The sequence below is a fragment of the Prinia subflava genome, chromosome Z (genome assembly GCF_021018805.1).
Source record: "Prinia subflava isolate CZ2003 ecotype Zambia chromosome Z, Cam_Psub_1.2, whole genome shotgun sequence".
In the NCBI taxonomy this organism is placed as follows: Eukaryota; Metazoa; Chordata; class Aves; order Passeriformes; family Cisticolidae; genus Prinia; species Prinia subflava.
Window position 1 is genome coordinate 95,525,599 of NC_086283.1, and position 17,891 is coordinate 95,543,489.

Sequence of the window (17,891 nt, forward strand, 5' to 3'; positions counted from 1 at the left end):
TCTTGCAGATCTCAGCACTTTTCTAGTCCTGGAACAGCAGTCTTGAAGGAAGAGGAGGGAATGTAACAAGCCTCACTTCATGAAAAAGGCAGTTTTGCACTTTATCAGTTCTTGGTACCCTGTCCTGTTCCTTCCTTTCTGTCATCTCTGTCATCATGCCCTTGCATGTTATGATGTAGTAACTTGGTACCTACATCACAACTTACTTCTCATCTGCTAATATCTCTGACTGAAAATTCCTGGCAGAGAACATGCAGGTGTCAACAAGACATGAAAAACAGGTGTTGGTTTATTAATTTTTTTTTTCTCTGTCATTGGACTCATGCACTGAAATCCACGCTGGCTTGTGCTATTTAGAGACATTAACCTGTCCTTCCATTTAAAGTGATGCTCGTAGGGAATGTGAGAACACTACTACTGCTGTGCTTCTGCATGTCACACAGGGCTTGGGGTGATCCCAAGTGAGAGTGAAGGGTAAGGAGGAATTACTCGCCAGCCTGCCACGCCTGAGAAAAGCATGGGAAGCCTCAAGCTGTGCCAGTGCTGCAGACCACGTGAGGGAGGTGAGATGTGCCTCTCCTGGAAGCCAGCAGTGTCAAAGTCCCAGTGCTAGCCTGCTTGGGTTTCAGCTCCAACTGTGTCTATCCTGACCCACACTCTGTTCTCCTTAGCTTTTCAAGCGTCTCCTCTACTTAGAAGCAGAAAGACATCTTTTAGTACATTCTTGCTTATTTCTTACTTTAATCTTTCTGTTTATCTCACAGATACTTGAAAGAAGAGTTGAATAAGCAGGTGGTTTTGCCATATCTTCCTTGCTTTTTGGGGAAGGTAGTTTCTTTTGCAGAACTATGCATTATGTATTGTGCTATAATGGAATGTACTTCATGCCAGAACATTTTACCTAGTTAATGGGTTTTTCCTCAAAATAGTACTGCTCGTGTTTTCTAATCATGCTAATAACAATTGTAAATAGTTGCAACCATTAAATTCAATTCTGTTTGGAAAGAGTGTTGCAAAAGCTCACCCATAGAGGGAAGCAGAATACTGTCTTAACTACAGGCTGCTTTTTAAAAATTATCCATGCTTCAGATGAAGCCAACAAAGAACATCTGTTGTCTTAATTATAGCTCCTATTTCTAAGAAGTATGTTCTGTAGCAGATGAGAAAAGTGTCTGACAGCTCATAATTCATAAAGTTATTGAGGTTTAATCTGATAGAATATTATGTACAGAATTCCTTCCCAGTACAGACATTATCACTTCCCTTTCAACTGATGATAGAAACAGAGCTTTATGAAATATTAAATTAATAAGTGTGAAACATGATTATCAGCCACTATTGAAAGTATTTAATTGTTTTAAAGGAATATAGTTCTCTACACTATGTTGCTTTGTGGTTTTGTTTTTCTGTTTGTCTCTGTAACTAAACTTTCCTCAAGCCAGACACAATCTCTTTGTTCTTTCTCTCCCTACTTTCATTTTGCTTTGTCTTAGAGGAATTCTTAGTTGATTAATGCAGCACTCTAGGACAAGTATTCATTTTTGTGACAGAGAGTGGTAAAAAGATCCTGTATTTCTTTCAGAGAATTGGTATCTTGTTAAGTAAGACTTTCAATATCAAATCAGAGCTTTTTTCTGCCTAGTCCAACCATCTATTCTTTATGGATTATTTTCTTGTAATCTGTATTTACCAGGGCTTGCTTCACCCCTTTTCACATAGTTGCCCCTTGTTCTTTTTAGCCCTGAGAGTGCAGCTGGCACAACTTCATAAACTGGGATGAAGAGAGGAATTAGTTCTCCTGGCACCCAAAATTCCCTGCATAGTCACCATGCACATGATACTTTATCAACCAGAGCATTGCTTGCATGTGTGCTGATAACCCTGGGAAGTATCTAGGCAAAGTATTTTATTGGTTTCAGTTACAGCATTGATTTATTCAGGTAACTCTCTCTCTTTGACATACTATGTGTAACTAGGATAAAATGAAGTACCATTTTTATTCTGACCCTCCTAGATTTAGTGGGCTGGACTATAAATGGCCCAATCTTAATATTCTTGTGTTTGTCCTTCTTAAAAAATGACTGCCTTGTTCTGTTAAGTGCCACAATATTATGACAAATTTTGTACATTTTCCCATAAAAGTAATTTTGTACATTTTTTGCACTTGAAAAATTTACACTCTTTCAAGTATATAGGCTATATTGTTACTACCTACCTTACACAGAGGAATCTGAAGGTGTTGGGTTTGTTTTGGGCAGTAAACTGGGGCTGACAAGTCAGTAGATCATGCTCCTGAGAACTGCCCTCTTCATCCTTTTAGAACAAGCCTCTTGGATAAGTTGTGTCACTCAGCATTACTGATGTAGGATCACAGCAGAGCTGTGATTGCTTTACAAAGATATTTGAAGTCTGAAAGTGTACCGTCAGAATACTGTTTTGCCATAAGAGTTAAATGTTGCCATTGAGATGCCCTTGAAAGGCTTTATTTAGTTCTGCTTTACTCAAGTGTTCCTCAATTGAAGACAGAGTAAAAAGAGGAATGACAGCAGATACAGTAAACTATTTTCTCAGTACAGATCTGTATTTCCTGGCTAAAATCTTCAATATCCTGTTAACAAGAGAACATGTAAATTAAGTTACCACTTTGTCCTCCAGTTCACACCAAACACCTGTTGGCCAGTGGAAGAAGCAGATTGTTAGGGGTACATAATAGTCAAGGATTATAAAATGGTAGTATTTTCATTCAGCTGTCCAGTTGTACCCCAGTAATTTAAAGTCACCAATAGGCATCATTTCTGTATTTCTCTTCGTAGCTCTGGGGTCATTCATATCACAATAAATCCTGAGTCTCAGACATTTTTTTGCCTCCATATAAATGGAGTTCTTCTGAGCCCAAAAGCTCATAGTGTTGGTGGGCATGACCATTTCTTTTTCTAGTGCTGCAATACTCTTCTCCTGTCTTCAGTTGTCCTGAATCTAGTCTTCTCTACTGCCAAGGCTTCTGTGATACTCTGAGTCTGCAACCTGCCTGACTGATGACATCTCACAAAAGGAAGAGACAAGTAGTAGTTGGCAGACTCATCAAGCCACATCATTATGTGTCAAATTCATGGAAGCTTAAATTTCTCTTCCATCTTTTTCCATGAATGGTGGTGTGTTTTGAAATCTTTCTAACGAAAGCAGTATTGGAGAAAGTGGTTGAGGCTTGAACAGCTCTTCCTACTGACATTTCAAATGGTGCTTTCAGCCTCCAGGAGCATTTAACTACAGCCAAATGAAATCATCTCAGTAGGGTCTAGGAAGAGGTATTCTCTACCAACAGTTGCAGCTGAATTTACTTTCTATTGCAGTCCTTGATCTATTTGAGGCACACAGTAACATTGACTTTCTCTTCACTCTCACCTTTTTGTCTTTCACCTTTGCCTAGTTAAAACCTTTTGCTAATGGCAGTTGGGCAGTTTGGAACATTGTTCTTTTGGTAAATACCATTAGGTTATCTGAAAATGCAAATGTCAAGGCAAGGTTGAGCTCTTCAAATCTCAGATTGAGTTGCTTTTTGGTATTTAATTGTAATACCAGACTTATCTTTTGTGTTGGTCTGACACTGAGCCCAAAGCACAGATCTCTATGGAAAATTTCTCCAGTTAGAGTTTAGGGTTTTTTTTCTGTCTTTCATGCTGTTGTACTGAAACTTTTTGCAGGAACTCACTACTTTTCATGACTGTTATGAAACATACAGTGGATCACAGAATCCCCTCTCCCTAATAGTTAAGAGTTTTTTGTCAGTAAGGCTCCTTTCACCCTGATATATTGTGAGGCTCATGTGGCCTTTTCTTTTTCAGCTGATTACAGCAGGTGCTGAGAGGGCTGCACTGGCTGAGGCTCAGCATCTGTACCAGCTGTCACCACAGGGCCATGAGAAGCATCAGGCTGTGCCATCATCTGTGTGATGATCTGCCTCCTAGAGCTTTCCTCTTTGCCAGGGTCTGAACTGGTGTTTCTTCAGGCATGGCTTTTGGTGTGTTCCCAGCACTTCTCCTCAAGCTCTTCTCTCTCTAATATGGGAGTCACTAGCAGCCAGCACCCTGGAGGAGTACATGGGACAGCTCAATACACACCACTGCCTGAGTGGCCCTGCAGAGCTGCCAAACCACCCTCATTTCCAGCACATCTTCGCTGGAATCCAGCATTGTATACTGATGACTGCTGAATTCAGACATTGTGGATCCTTATGGAAAAAGAAGGATGGGTGATAATGGTGGAACATTCTCTGAATTCCATTTCCCATGCCTAGGAGAGTACATAGCTGCTGAAATAATAGTATTTCAATACAGAAAGTAAGCTCCTATGTTTTCCCAGAATTTTCAATAGCAAACGTGGGTGTTGAACTATGTAGGAAAACCCCCCTGTCATTGTCCACAGCTGGTAATGCATTATACTGATGGTGCCACTGGCAGAAGTATTTTAGGTCCTTGAGCAGCCATCATTTCTTTACAGTTTGTTGGGTAATCTAGTTGGAGCATTATCACAACTTGCTTGACCATGATCCTTACCTTTTCATTTCTTCTTCTGCATTAATTGATATGTTTATGTTGAATGTAGCTGATTTAAGCACTGGTAAAACCTTTCACATCTGGAGCTGTTATATGACTTTCAAACAAGGATGTGTGTAAAGCCATAGCAAATCACTATGTTAGTGGATACAATTGCATGCATAAAGAGTATATCTGCATGCACCATAATTATTATGATCATCTTCAGACCTGAGCTCTCAAATAGTAGATTTTATATAAAGCTGTGTTTTCATCAAAAGCGAAATGTGTGCACAAATTTTAATGCTATTTATGGAAAAGTAAGAACATTCATGGAGTAATGTTAACTAAAAGTTAAATTCAAGTACAGTTAGTAAATAGTTCCTGTAAATATTTAGACATTAAACTCCCTTTCATGGTGTGTTCTGTGCATTTGAAAGGGTTTTATTATATAAGTTTTTCAATTTCATTCTTCTTCTAGCAGTAATGAAAGATGTGTCTCAGAAGCATCTGAAGCCAAATTGCAGCTTTAAATTTCCACTTGTCATTGCCAGGTACTAACTCTGTATCTTTTTACTGAGAACCCTTCCAAAAGGTGCAGCTGTGTGCTGGTTTCATCTTGCACTTTGTAGCTGTGCTGGCAACCCTTGAATGTAAGGTATGCTCTCATCTCCCACACATTGCCATTGCCTTAGAGCTGTTCAGTCCTGTCTGTAACAGGGAGAAGGAAGAGTTTGCAGAGTGGAGAGAACCCTTGATTCGTCATTCATCTCACTGGTTCTCACTGTGGCAAGGTAAAAATAAAGCTAGTGGAAAATCCAGCTTTTATCAAGTGTCATCAGAAGCTTCCTTACTACCTGGAGAACCTCTACTAGATGTAGAAAGAAGACAATTTTGAGAACCATTATATTTTGGACACCCTGGGATTAAGGGGAAAAAAAAAGAACAACAAAAAAAAGAGAACAAAACAGAGGTATTTGGGGAAAACTATTGCTTTAAATGAAAAACTGATACAGGATTTTAGCAAAGGGATCTACAAAGTTGCTCAAATCCTTTAGACTGGATTTGGTTTTTCAAGCATCTTTGTTGCCCTACAACATTCTTCAAAGAAAAAGACTACTTTGAAATCACATACTAAATGCAGGTTGCATGTGAGGTTTTTCCCAGTTGTCTTTTACTAAAACTGACCTATATAAAGTTCTCCTTTCCCACTGCAAATCTTAACATGCATCCTGGGTTTTGTCCTGGTACACCTAATCTAGAATCAGGACTTCTTTAATCATAACTTGTATTCTGGCTTTTGTAGTAAAAAAAAAAAAAAAAAAAAAAAATCCCCAGAAATTAGGTGTAGTTTTCTTCAGTTCCACTTCTGAGATTTCCTCTCAGCATTTTGAAACTGAAGTGCACTGTTCCCAAATTGGGCTGTCTTCTCTATAAATGTAATAAAGTAGCTTCAGTTCTTTGAGTACTGTTAAGTTTTTTTTGTTTTTCTGACTATGTGTGTCTTGTGAAGCCTTTCACCTTTAAATGAACATAATTTTCTCTTATGTGCAAAAGTTGAGAAATTTGAAGCAAAAGTCAGTATGATGTTATGCGTTAATTATATTGAAGGTGACACAATGAGTAGGAAATCCTAAAACAGGTGGGATGTTAAATGATTGTAATTTGTTCATGCTATCTTCAACGTGTCAATGAAGTGAATGTTTTTCTTCTACATTGCTGAACATTGTAGCTGTGTGACTTAGATATGTTCTTCTGTAACTTCTGTGTTGCTGATAACTGCAGGTTTTGAACCTACCATTCTGTGTCTCTCTGGGTTTTGTGTCTTTTTGCTGTAGAGCTTAAAAGAGAGGTGCATATCCTGAGTTTTCAGTCAAATACACAAGTATTTTACAGACTATGTGTTTATGGAATGGATTGTCATTCATTGAAGTTTCATGTCACCTCTGAAAGTTCAGCAATGTCTTTGGCTATAAAACTTTCCAGTTTTTGGAAAGAGAGGAACAGAAATTATCTGAACTCCTAAAATACATATTTTAAGATAGCAGAGAAGTTTTGGAAACTTTTCACTGTAAGCAATGTGGCATTTTATTCACATACACGTTTTGTAGATATGTTACAGATGTTGTAAATATAAAGGGAAATACATAGCTTCCAAAAGGCTTTCACTTCAAGTAAGAATATTACTGATTAATGAATACTCTACAACAAAGATATTTAACAGATTAGAATACAAACCTGGTTTCAAGCTAAAGTTCTGCTTAAAGTTGAGATGAAAAGCATGGAGGAAGGAAGCAAAAAGTCTGCAGGAAGAGGCCCTCTCTGCTTAGGTAATTTAGGTAAAGTCTACACCACCCCAGTCCTAATGTCCCATAGAGACAAACTGTTTTCTGTATTGTCTTGCCTTCACCTTGCAAGGGGCTTCTTCCTGAACTGACATCTTCCCCTGACACTGGGTTCTCCTCTTTGCTTTCCTCGGACTCCATCCCTCATGTAGAAAGCCTACATCAGTGGTAATTGGAATTATTTTTCTAAATACACCTTGTTGATAGGTATTTGTTGATGTCTTGCCATCATTTCAAGGCACAATTTGGTTAATGGAAGTGTGCTGCTCACTACTGTGCTGCTCAGTAGCCTGGATGGGCCATCCCTGAACTGCCAAGCTGTCACTTGATAAGGTTCAACTGTCTGTCAGTTTTGACTTCCATCCTCTGTCTCTATTTATCCTTCTTTGTCTCTTTCCTCTGTTTCAATTTAAACTGCTGACTGTGGCTGCATGCTGCCTCCATCTGAAATTAGGACATGAGCATCTTTTTTCAGAGATGATGCAATTTTGTTGATGTTATGAAAGAGGGAGACATTTAATGTAACTAGTTCCCTAAGAGACCAGAAAGTTACTTTCATAGACAAAAAAAATGTGAACCCTGTTCTTTCTCTGCTACCATGTAAGGGATCCATTTTAAGCCCTTAGCATTCCCTTGAGTCTATTAGTATCTCACAGTCTGAGTATCTTCATAGCATACCTTTTGATATTACTCTAATCTTTCATTTATTATTTTAATAGATTGTCCATATCATAAGATAGATTGTGATTGAAAAGAACTATTTGATTTGAATATTACAAATTTGTTGGTCTCTATTTCAGTATGCCTCAGTAGAGGCTGCTTGGAGTGCAGCATTTTCCATTTGAGCCCATCTTGTGTAGATGAAGCAGATACAAAAGAGATGTTACAGGTGGAATCTGAAAGTGATTTGAAGATGAAAAGAGCTGAAAAGTCCATTTGCTCCCTTCGTATCTTGTTCTGCTTTAATACACCTATATAACATCCTTTCATTAAATTTAGCTTTCAGTTGGAGTGTTATACTAAGTCAACTATCTGACAGAATTTTGGAGTTTATTATGTCTACTCATTGGCCTTTTTCAGCTCACAAAGGTGCCAATAAGGAAAGAACCTATCCTCTAAAAAGCTCTGTCCATGATCCTTAGTTACAGTCTGGTCTGCTCTCTTTTGTTACATTTTATAGCCTAGTTTTAGGTTTTTCTTTATTTTGCCCAGGACTTATAGTGACACTACACTAGCATGTAGGCATGTTACTTGCAGATCAGGTGTTAGAACTCCTTGGATCTGTGGGAATTGCTCCTGTTTTGCTCAAGTCATTAAAAAGTACCAGCAGTCCAGAGATCTGAATAAGCAATTCTTTTGAAACTCCTGAGTGGTTAGATTTTCTAATATCCTCAGTTATGAATGGGTTAGAAAGTATTTCCATCATTATGGTACCATAATTTTCCTTCTTTTTGCTGGTATGCTTCACTTCCATTACTACTATTGTCTTTCATTTCACTCCTCTTTTCTCTACACTTCCGAACTTCTGTCCCTTCCTTGTTCTCTTACTGTTTTATAAATTTGCGCTGGGTTTGACTGGGGTAGAAGTAATTTTCTTCGTAGTAGCTATCATGAGGCTGCATTCCAGATTCATGCTGGAAACAGTGCTAATAGCACAGGGATGTTTTAATTACTGCTGAGCAGGCTGAGTGTAAAGGCCTTTTGTGCTTCAGACCCCACCTCACAAGTGAGGAGACAGAGGGTGCACGAGAAGTTGAGAGGGGACACAGCCGTGACAGGTGACCACAACTGACACAGACATTCCATACCACAGAGCACTGTGCTCAGCAGTAAATCTGGGGGAAGAATAAAATAGTAGGAGATGTACAAAGTGATGGTGTTTGCCTTCCCAAGTCCCAGTGATGAAACCCTGCTCTCCTGGAGATGGCTGAACATCTGCCTGCCCTGGGAAGCACTGAATTAAGATCTTGATTTGCTCTGCTTTTTTGTGTGTCTTTTGCTTTTCCCTTTAAACTGTCTAAACCTCAATCCACTAATTTTCTCAGTTTTACCCTTCTGACTCTCACCCCTATCCCACCAGAGGAGAGTGCCTGGGCAGTTCTGTGGGACTTAGTTGCTGAGTAAGGTTAAATCACAGCAAAATTGTCCGTGTTTTTATGAAGCTATGTAATCTAAAATAGGGTGAATTACCAGCCAAAATTGTCTGCTCTCTCTTTCACTTTTACTTTTTGGCTATCTCAAAGTTTTTCTTTAAAAAGTCTCTGTTCATAGGGTTTTTTTTCTCCTTCTGCTTCGTTATGACCATCATTTTGTTTCAGTCTTCTGAAAATAAGGGCAGAGGGTGTGCACATGTTATTTGTACATATGCATATAGTGTATTCAAGAATCACTCTCTGTTTGTCCATGGTGAATTTAATTAAGCAGAGATCACCACTGCTTAGGCACCTGGCAATTTTTACTTCAGTGATTAATTTATCACTGATTTTCTTCAGTGATTTGTTCATCAATCATAATCCATCAAACTGTACCAGGTGTTTCTGGCAGTAGTTTAATACCTTTATGTAAACATTATTGTTTCCAAGTGTTAAACAGGACCACTCTAAAACTTTTGAATTATTCTTTTGGCAAAAGATTGTGTATTTATAGATAGATGTTTCTTCACAGAGCCAGAACATACCTTTATAGAGTATGTACTTTACATGAAGAGACTTGATTGCATGAAAACTGACTTTGTATAAAACGTGTGTGCAGTTTTGTTTGAATCTGCTAGGTGTCTCTTTCAAAATATACTGCTATTTATACTGCTATTGACCAATCTGTGTAGAAAAGAAAATTCTTGCTTCAAGAAGTAAACTATACTTTTAATAGTATGATGCTTGGAAATTTAAATGCACAGAAGTTACTGAGCTTGTGTATGAGTGTGAAATACTTGTTTCTACTGCTGTTTCAGGCCTTTGTAAGTCTGTTTTACCCAGGGGATCAGGCACTCCCAGACAGATCAGGCACTCCCAGACAGTTATGTGTTTAGCTCCTTCACTTGGTGCACAGTGTATGTGAATATCTCAGACCAAAAGATTTTTTTTCTTTCCTTACTGGCATTGTATTTCTGCACATAGATTGCAGACTTCAATTGACTTTTCTTTTCCTAGATAATATGGAGAACTAATCTAGGACTGAGGTCCCTGAAAGAAAATAGTATAAAAATGCAATTTTCATAATTTTTATTCAATTTTTTATTAAGTTTGGAGTTTTGTCATATAGCCCTGACAAGTGGGATGTTTGTTCCGTGGTTAAAAATTAGCTGGTTGCATTACATGTCATGATTGTCATAAAAGTAATTGCATTCATCTAAGCTTGTCTTATTTTTCTTCTTTTTTTTACAGCTTTTTCAATTCCAGACCTTACAGAGCAGTTTGCACCTCCTGATGTTGCTCCACCGATTCTTGTCAAGATAGTAGAGACAATTGAAAAGAAAGGTAGGCTGAAGAAATCTACCAACGTTTTTTGTTCCTTATATGAACCAAGACTGCAGAATTGGATCTAGAACTGGCATGGCCTCTTTCTAGAGCTGATAGTGCATCAAATTACTTAACATCCTAAATAATCTCCTTTAAGGTTTGTTTGCACTGGTCTCTTCTCATTAGAGGCTATTTGGACTGTAGGAGCAAAACCAAAGATGACCTCAAATGGGATTTAATAATTAATATATGTATTATTGGAAGGTAAGGGAGAAGGGCTTGGTATTGTTTTTTGTAACCAGTAAGCACCTTTAAGCTGGTTATGTAAGTGCCAGCATAACATGGAATTGGATACACAGCTGCACAGGGAAAAAAGTTATGTTTTGCCCCAAAGCAGGGCAAAAAAGAAAAGAATAAAATTGAATGAAAAGGTTTCAAGAACTGATTTTATTCTTCAGGAGCCAATTCTTCATTGCTGCTCTATAGTGAGCCAGACAGTGTTGCTTTTATGAGTTTTTTCCCTCACCTGCTTTCCCGTGCTGGTGTCTCCCCATCCTTTTGAGGCTTTCCTGTTTCTTTTACAATGTCATGCTTCTTTTGCCCTATTTCTCTTTCTGGCACCTCCTCTGATGTTGCTTTCATAGTCTTTGTGAGGTAAGGAGCAGCCCAGTGAGGGGCCTTAAGCCTCATTTAGGGGCCTTAAGCTGGTGAACAAGAGCAAAAGTGGTATTGTAATGAGAATCAGGCTGCTGTCCTTGGGCACAGAGGTTCTAAAATACTCCTCTGGCACTTGGAAAGAGTGCCTCTGTCCTGAAAGAGTAGTAGCTTGCTGATATCAGTGTGAAGGGCCAGTATTTAGCACCAGTTTGCATAAGGAACTGCTGCTTTCAGGAGGTACCACTGATGGTGTTAAATCGTCACTGCTCTGCATCCCTGCACATGGTCCCTTTCCTTGTGTCTTCTGTACTTTCACTGACGTAGGAAAGTTGTAAATAGTATCTTTCATGTGAAAACACGTTATTGCTGTCTTTTATAATAATTCAGGTGAATTATTGGACACATTATGCGATATATACAGATATTTTCTCTGACACCAGTGGGAATCTATTTCCTGGCCTTCTACAGCTGGCCCACAAATAATTGTACAGAATATGTGGGAGTACTGGCATCTCTGATCTTCCTTGGCCATCTCTCTCTGCAGACACAGCAGCCTGAGTGTACAAAGAGGTGTCTTACAGCCTTAAAAAACAATCACATTCTGTAGTGTGGTAGGTGAAAGAATGTTGCTAATTTATACTGTAAGTGCTATTGAGGAAAACAGAAATATGTTGCATCAGGGCAACAGTAATGGAAATATTAATGTTGTCTTGAACGTGTCCCATCAATTTTGTTTTGAAGGTCTGGAGTACTCAACTTTGTATGGAGCACAAGGTTCAAGCAGCGCAGTGGATTTAAGACAAATTTTTGAATGTGGTAAGTACAGCCTTTTCCTTAAAGCACGAGACAGGTTTTGTGGTCAGACCACTCTCACTCATATGTGCTGGTTCTCGATAATATATTATTAAAAAGACATATACAAGTAAAAAAGTTTTGTAACTCTTATTCTTGATACAAAAAAAAAAATTTTCATTTTTACAAGTTGTCTCTTTTCATGGCTCCACTGCACCTTTTTTTTTTTCTAAGAGTATTTATTTTAATCTCTTGTCATTTTACTTCTTCAAAGACTGACAGTTTAGTTGTTTAGAGAAAAAAAGATGTTTTGTTCAGAATAAGATAGAGATACGTTATTCCTGAAAGGCTGCAGGTTATTATTTTGCAAACAAATGGCCAGTTGTTTATATACAGTTCTGTGGTGCATTTTTTTGGTCCAGTAGGTGGGGTGTCAGTCCATTATCTACCTGCTGCAGAGTGATACTGAAGTGAAAGACACAATTGAATTTTATTGTAGGCTGAATTCTCAGACAGTAAAATGCAACTGCACCACTAACACCACATACCCATTCAAGTTTCATGAAATATATTTCCTCTTCTTTTTTTGATATACTTCATTTCTTCTTCAGGCCAGAAAATACTGGCATGGCAGCACTGTTTCAGTATGAGAGTGGGAGGAGAGTTTAACCACGACTTGGCACGCTGGAGTGCAATATGTGGTGGGAGCTTCCACTTGCCTAAAACAGTGCAAAAATACAAGGGGTAGAAAATGAAAATGGTTATATGCCTTGTTGCCAAAGGGACAAAGCAAGCAAACTCACACAATGCTTTAGATACCTCATTTTTAATAATTGCAAACACAGTGAATAAGAGATGATAGATACTCTGAGTTGTCTAGTTTTTCAAAACAAAAGGGCATCCTGTCCTATGCTGATTGTAGTAGGAGTGAAGAAGTGTATATGTACAAGCAGGGAGAGAAAATAGGCATGTGATGCTAGCAGCCTCATGACAGCAGTCACATTTTTAGTGTTGTATTTATGTTCTTCAGTCCAGATAAATCCAGATTTTCTGTAGCACCAATATGATTGTATCTCTTAAATTATCTGAATCCTTTTTTAAGTCTCTAAACTGAGCTGTACTTTTATGAAAGGTTTATCTCTCTCTTGAGATGAAAAACTCAGGGTTTACATGTATTCTTACTGAAAATGTAATTAGGTTTGAGTAACAGAAACAGAACTTTTCCCTTTAGTTACAGTGTCTCTTTCTTAATTCTCTTTAAAATAGGAGTAGGGTCTTCCAGGACAGAGCTGGTGCAGTGAGTATCCAGGGGCAGGGATAGAGATAGGCCTCATTTCCTCTGCCTGCTCTCTTTGAATTAGCAGAATGCTAATTCAGAGGGTGAAGTCAGCTTTGATCTCAAAGTTGTGAACTTGAATCAGTGTGCTGTTCTGCTAGTGGTTAAAATGCTCTCCATGTTTTAACTGGATAACTGTCTCTTAGCATCAACACAATACTATCTAGCTCCAAAATCAAAGCTGATTTACATCTTGTCAGCTCAGCAGATGGAGTTCAGGTCTGTTTATGATATTACATCCAGAGAGTTGCAGAGTAAGTATATTCTTACTCATGTATTCATTATAGTAATTTGGGACATACTTGAGAGAAATGGTCAACACTAAAGAAGTATGATTTAACTTGGCTTATGAAATAAAAAACAGTCAGTGAGCAGCAAAACTAATAAAAGCTATTTCTATAAGAATTTGTGGATTCTCTGACACATAATTGCTCTTGCAGAAATCATTCCCACACTGCAAGTTTTATGTCATCTGAGACATTAATTATGCCTTTTCTCTCATGCAAATTCTTTGGTGTCTGATAACATTTGAGCTCATACTGGAAGCTTTTTATTGGGGAAGACAAAGGGAGTGGAGGAGTACTAAGCTTCTCTCTACTATCCCCCTCTTGGCTGCCTTATTTCACAGTATTGGCAGACACACCATTTATCTGAGTCCTCTACCTCCCTCTAGCCTTTGTTTAAATTGGACAAATAGATTCAATAGTTGTTTTACCAGGGACCTTGCTAGACAGAAGGTTGGTCAGCATTAATACTTCTAAATTCTTGTACAAAATATGGATCTTTTTGTTTACACTTAGGACTTCACTGTGCCAGATTTTCATGTTATAGGAAGAACCCTAATCTTGCTTTCATTAAGGATTTCTGTATTTTTTCATTTTTATTTTTGCTGCCAATATTCTCTGCTCCAATACTAACAAGTAGTCCTTTACGTGACACTCCCAAACATTATCCCAAGTCATAACTGTCCTAGAAGGGTATTAAGTTTTACAAGATAAATTCCAACAGCTGCATAAAAGACCAAGCACACAGTTCTGCACGTGTATATTTGTTTCAACTTACTTACATAAATATTTGCAGACTTAGATCCCCAAGATGTTAATCAAACTTCCAGTCATAATAGAAGTAGCTCTCTGCAGAGAAGCTGCATTTGACCAAACCTTTGATTAGTACTTACTTGTTACCCAAAATATTTACATGTACAACAGAGACCTGTTAAAAATATTCTGATGTTCCATAACATTGCCAAGATGTAGCAAGCCACTACCACTGCTCTGAGTTCAGCCCTGAATTGTATGTGACACAAGGGCAGATACAGTTATGGAAACCATTTGGTTCATCAGATGCCAAGGGACTGGGCATGGTGGTGAACTCTTGTGTTCTTCATCTCAAAAATATTTCTTGGTGTCTTATTCTTGGTGTCAATTCTTATGAATTTTTCCCCACAAACCAGATGTAAGTTAGGAATTTTGGGTTTTTATGAGCTTGTGTATTTTTTTCACTTTCTGAAGTCTAAAAAGCGTGTTGCTCTTTCCCTTTAGATGCCTCTTCATTAGATTTAGAGACATTTGATGTTCACACTTTATCAGATGCTCTCAAGAGGTATATCCTGGACCTGCCGAATCCCATCATTCCAGCAGCTGTTTACAGTGACATGGTTTCTGTAGCTCAAGGTATGATTATTGCATTATTTCAAATCTCAAGCAAAAAGACTTTTACTAGAATTATGAATATCTGGTGGTCCAGCTGTCACCCACAGAACAGCAAAAATTCTGCACAACCTGGCAGCATCTCAGAAGCCATAAGTATACCTTTACCCCTTTCAATTAAAGCTGTTTCAGTTCAGATCCAGACATTATTCTGCATTATTTGGTTACTTATTTAGGTAAACATAATGTAAAATATAAGGGATAACACAGTTCTGTTCATTTTAGTAACTAGAAAAGCTATAGAAGAACTGGGGGGAAAAAATCAAGGACTTACCTGTATACAGAGAGCTAATTTTTAACTTTTTATCAGTGCTGACAAAGTAAATGTATTAGAGGTCATGTAGTGCTGTGTTACATTGGGGTTGCAGATTATGAAGTGAGAAATACATGCATGTGAGATTCGTGGTCTACAGTGGTCATTTCAAACAAGTACAGCTTATAGGCTTTCAGCACATGGGCCAAGTATTCTGTTATATATCTCAGGGCAGGATATTGTTACTGGTAACCTTCAAAGTTAGAACAGCACCTGTGAGACTTATCTAGTGCATCTCAGAATTACCCAATCATGTGTGACGCTAAACACAAGACAGACTTCTACCAGTACACTCTGAACACATTGTGGTTTTTACCAAAATGCATATCTGTTTCCATTTGACTTTTAAATACTTGTTCTTCACTCTTCCCTGAGCATTTCACTTCTTTTAAGAGAAGAAAGAAGTCTTTTGGCTCTAATGAAGGACAGAATTCTCTTTTTTCTGTAAAATTGGTGTTTCTAAAGGAGTCACAGTTTCATTTTACTTGCGTGTTCCTGTGCTGGTTTCAACAACCATTTATCTGTTTGCTTGCAGAAGTGCAGAGCTCAGAGGAATATGCTCAGTTGCTGAAGAAACTGATCAGATCTCCAAATATACCTCCCCAGTATTGGCTCACACTCCAGTATTTGCTCAAACATTTCCTCAGAGTTTGTCAAGCTTCCAGCAAAAATCTCTTGAATGCAAGGTCTCTGGCTGAAATTTTCAGCCCTCTGCTTTTCAAATTCCAGCTAGCAAGGTATGTGGGTCATCTTTACCATATTTTGTGCTGTAAATATGAATTAGTTATAAACAAAAAAACTTAAAAATAAGATTACTTAAATAATTTTCTGACCTTATTTTTTATGTGAGGACATTGTAGTAAATTATTTCTTTTTTTTCAATAATTTAAAGTAAACTTTTGTATTTCTCCTTATTCTTACTGTCTAATCCATCTCTTGCAGCTCTGATAATACAGAACACCACATAAAAATCCTAGAGGTTTTAATCACAAGTGAATGGAATGAGAGACAGCCCGTACCAGGTAAAAAAAAATAAAATTTAATTTAAAAAGTTATATATTCTCTTAAATATTAAAATTCAACTTAAGAGCATAAATGCTTGCATTTTTTCTATTTAAATCAAAACTTAATGCAAAACAAAACTGCACAATTACAGAGCTAAGTTGTTCATATGTTTTGTAGTGGTGTGCAAGGTTGGTTTTATAAGAAATAATCTTGTTCATTAAAATAATTTTTGTGCCAATAGTTTGTACAGCCTTAGGACTTTTCTTCTCTTTCAGAAAATAACAAATAGGATTTCATTTTTAAGACCTGCAAACCAATAGAATACATATCATACAGTGGTGGGGGGCTAATTCTCAAGGTTTTATTGAACTCCCAATTTACTCCCAGGCAAATTTTCTTAGATTTGCTGTACCCTATGGAGATATTATTTACATACATGTATTTTTTAATCCAGATATGCAAAATATTTATCAATATCAATAAATAATGTGAAAAATATTAAGAACTCATCCAGGAAAGTTAGATCCTACTTGTATTGCTTCTGTAAGTTAACATGTAATTAAGTTAAAAAATAGTAAAACACACCTCCAATTTATGCAAAATCCTTGGGTTTGAATCAAGTATTAGGTAGAAGCAAGGCAGGGTTGCTAATTATGTGCAAGAAAATTATTAATGCAGGGAACTTTGCATATTAGCTGAAAGCATTCCTTTCACAGCTTATTAACAGAGAATATCCTAACAAAGGAAAGGGTGAACAGAACATCAGACATCCTATACCTTTCCCACCTCTGTAGTCAAAGCACAAAATAAAGTTCTTGGCAGTAGGATTTGTAGGGTTACTTAAGCTCTGAAGAGCTAGAACACAGCAGAAAAGTGCTTTATTTCCTGTGTTTCAGGTAGGCACATTGTATAATCCTCTTCATCAGCTAATGAAGATTAGTTTAAAATGGCTAAAATTTTTGTTTCTAATTGAAAGGCTTTTCTAATCTTGCCAGTTCTTTTAGTTAAGAAACTTTCCCTAACATTTTGTGTACATCTGTTTTCAGCTTGCTATTTAGTTTTGTTCAATTTGGGTGAAGTAATTAAGCAAGGATCTCCAGAATGCCTGTGTATTTTTCTGCCTAATGCTTTGTAACAACTAGGAGAGTCCAGGCTGACAGTATTTGTCATATTTTACTAAGAATCAGCAAATAGCTGCTAATTGTTAAAGAATTATTTTCTTTTTCACATGTCACAAGCCTTAAAAAGCAAAACAGATTCTAATAGTCTAATGCTAATAGCATTTTTTATGGTTACACGTTTGCAAATGCTTTGAAGTATGTAAATATGTATGTCTAGAAGCACTGGTTGGTAGGTCACAAAGGTAGGGTCAACAGTTTCTTCAGTTTCAAAGCAAGATTTTTTTAAGTTGGATTTAAGAGATCACTTGGTTGCCTATCTGCCCAAGTTGCTTCATGTGAGGAAAGTGTAAAAGTGAAAGGTGTTGATGTTAGAACTACTAATGAGGACAAGGAATCTAGTCATTTTGAGAGTGTCATTAGGGTGCTTGAAGAAATGCCATTGTATCCATCAGATTTATATGATTTGACACTACACTAATAATTATAATGTTAACATCTGATTGTTTTTAATATTACTTCTGCATTAATTAATATAGCATGATGCAATCGTTTACTTTGACAGTCCTACTAGAATTTTTCATGTGATCTGTTACAAAAATAAAATTCCTTCCCTGTGCATTTCG

At 37.4% G+C, this 17,891-nt stretch overlaps 1 protein-coding gene across 1 annotated transcript in view; it reads left to right on the forward strand.

Annotated features, from left to right (window-relative positions):
- PIK3R1 (phosphoinositide-3-kinase regulatory subunit 1) overlaps positions 1–17,891 on the forward strand; it is a 60,523-nt gene that overhangs the window by 23,237 nt on the left and 19,395 nt on the right. The window contains exons 3-7 of the mRNA XM_063422137.1: positions 10,261–10,353; positions 11,734–11,808; positions 14,662–14,793; positions 15,678–15,879; positions 16,085–16,164. Of these exons, the coding sequence (XP_063278207.1) occupies positions 10,261–10,353; positions 11,734–11,808; positions 14,662–14,793; positions 15,678–15,879; positions 16,085–16,164 (582 nt within the window). The remainder of the gene's footprint in view (positions 1–10,260; positions 10,354–11,733; positions 11,809–14,661; positions 14,794–15,677; positions 15,880–16,084; positions 16,165–17,891) is intronic.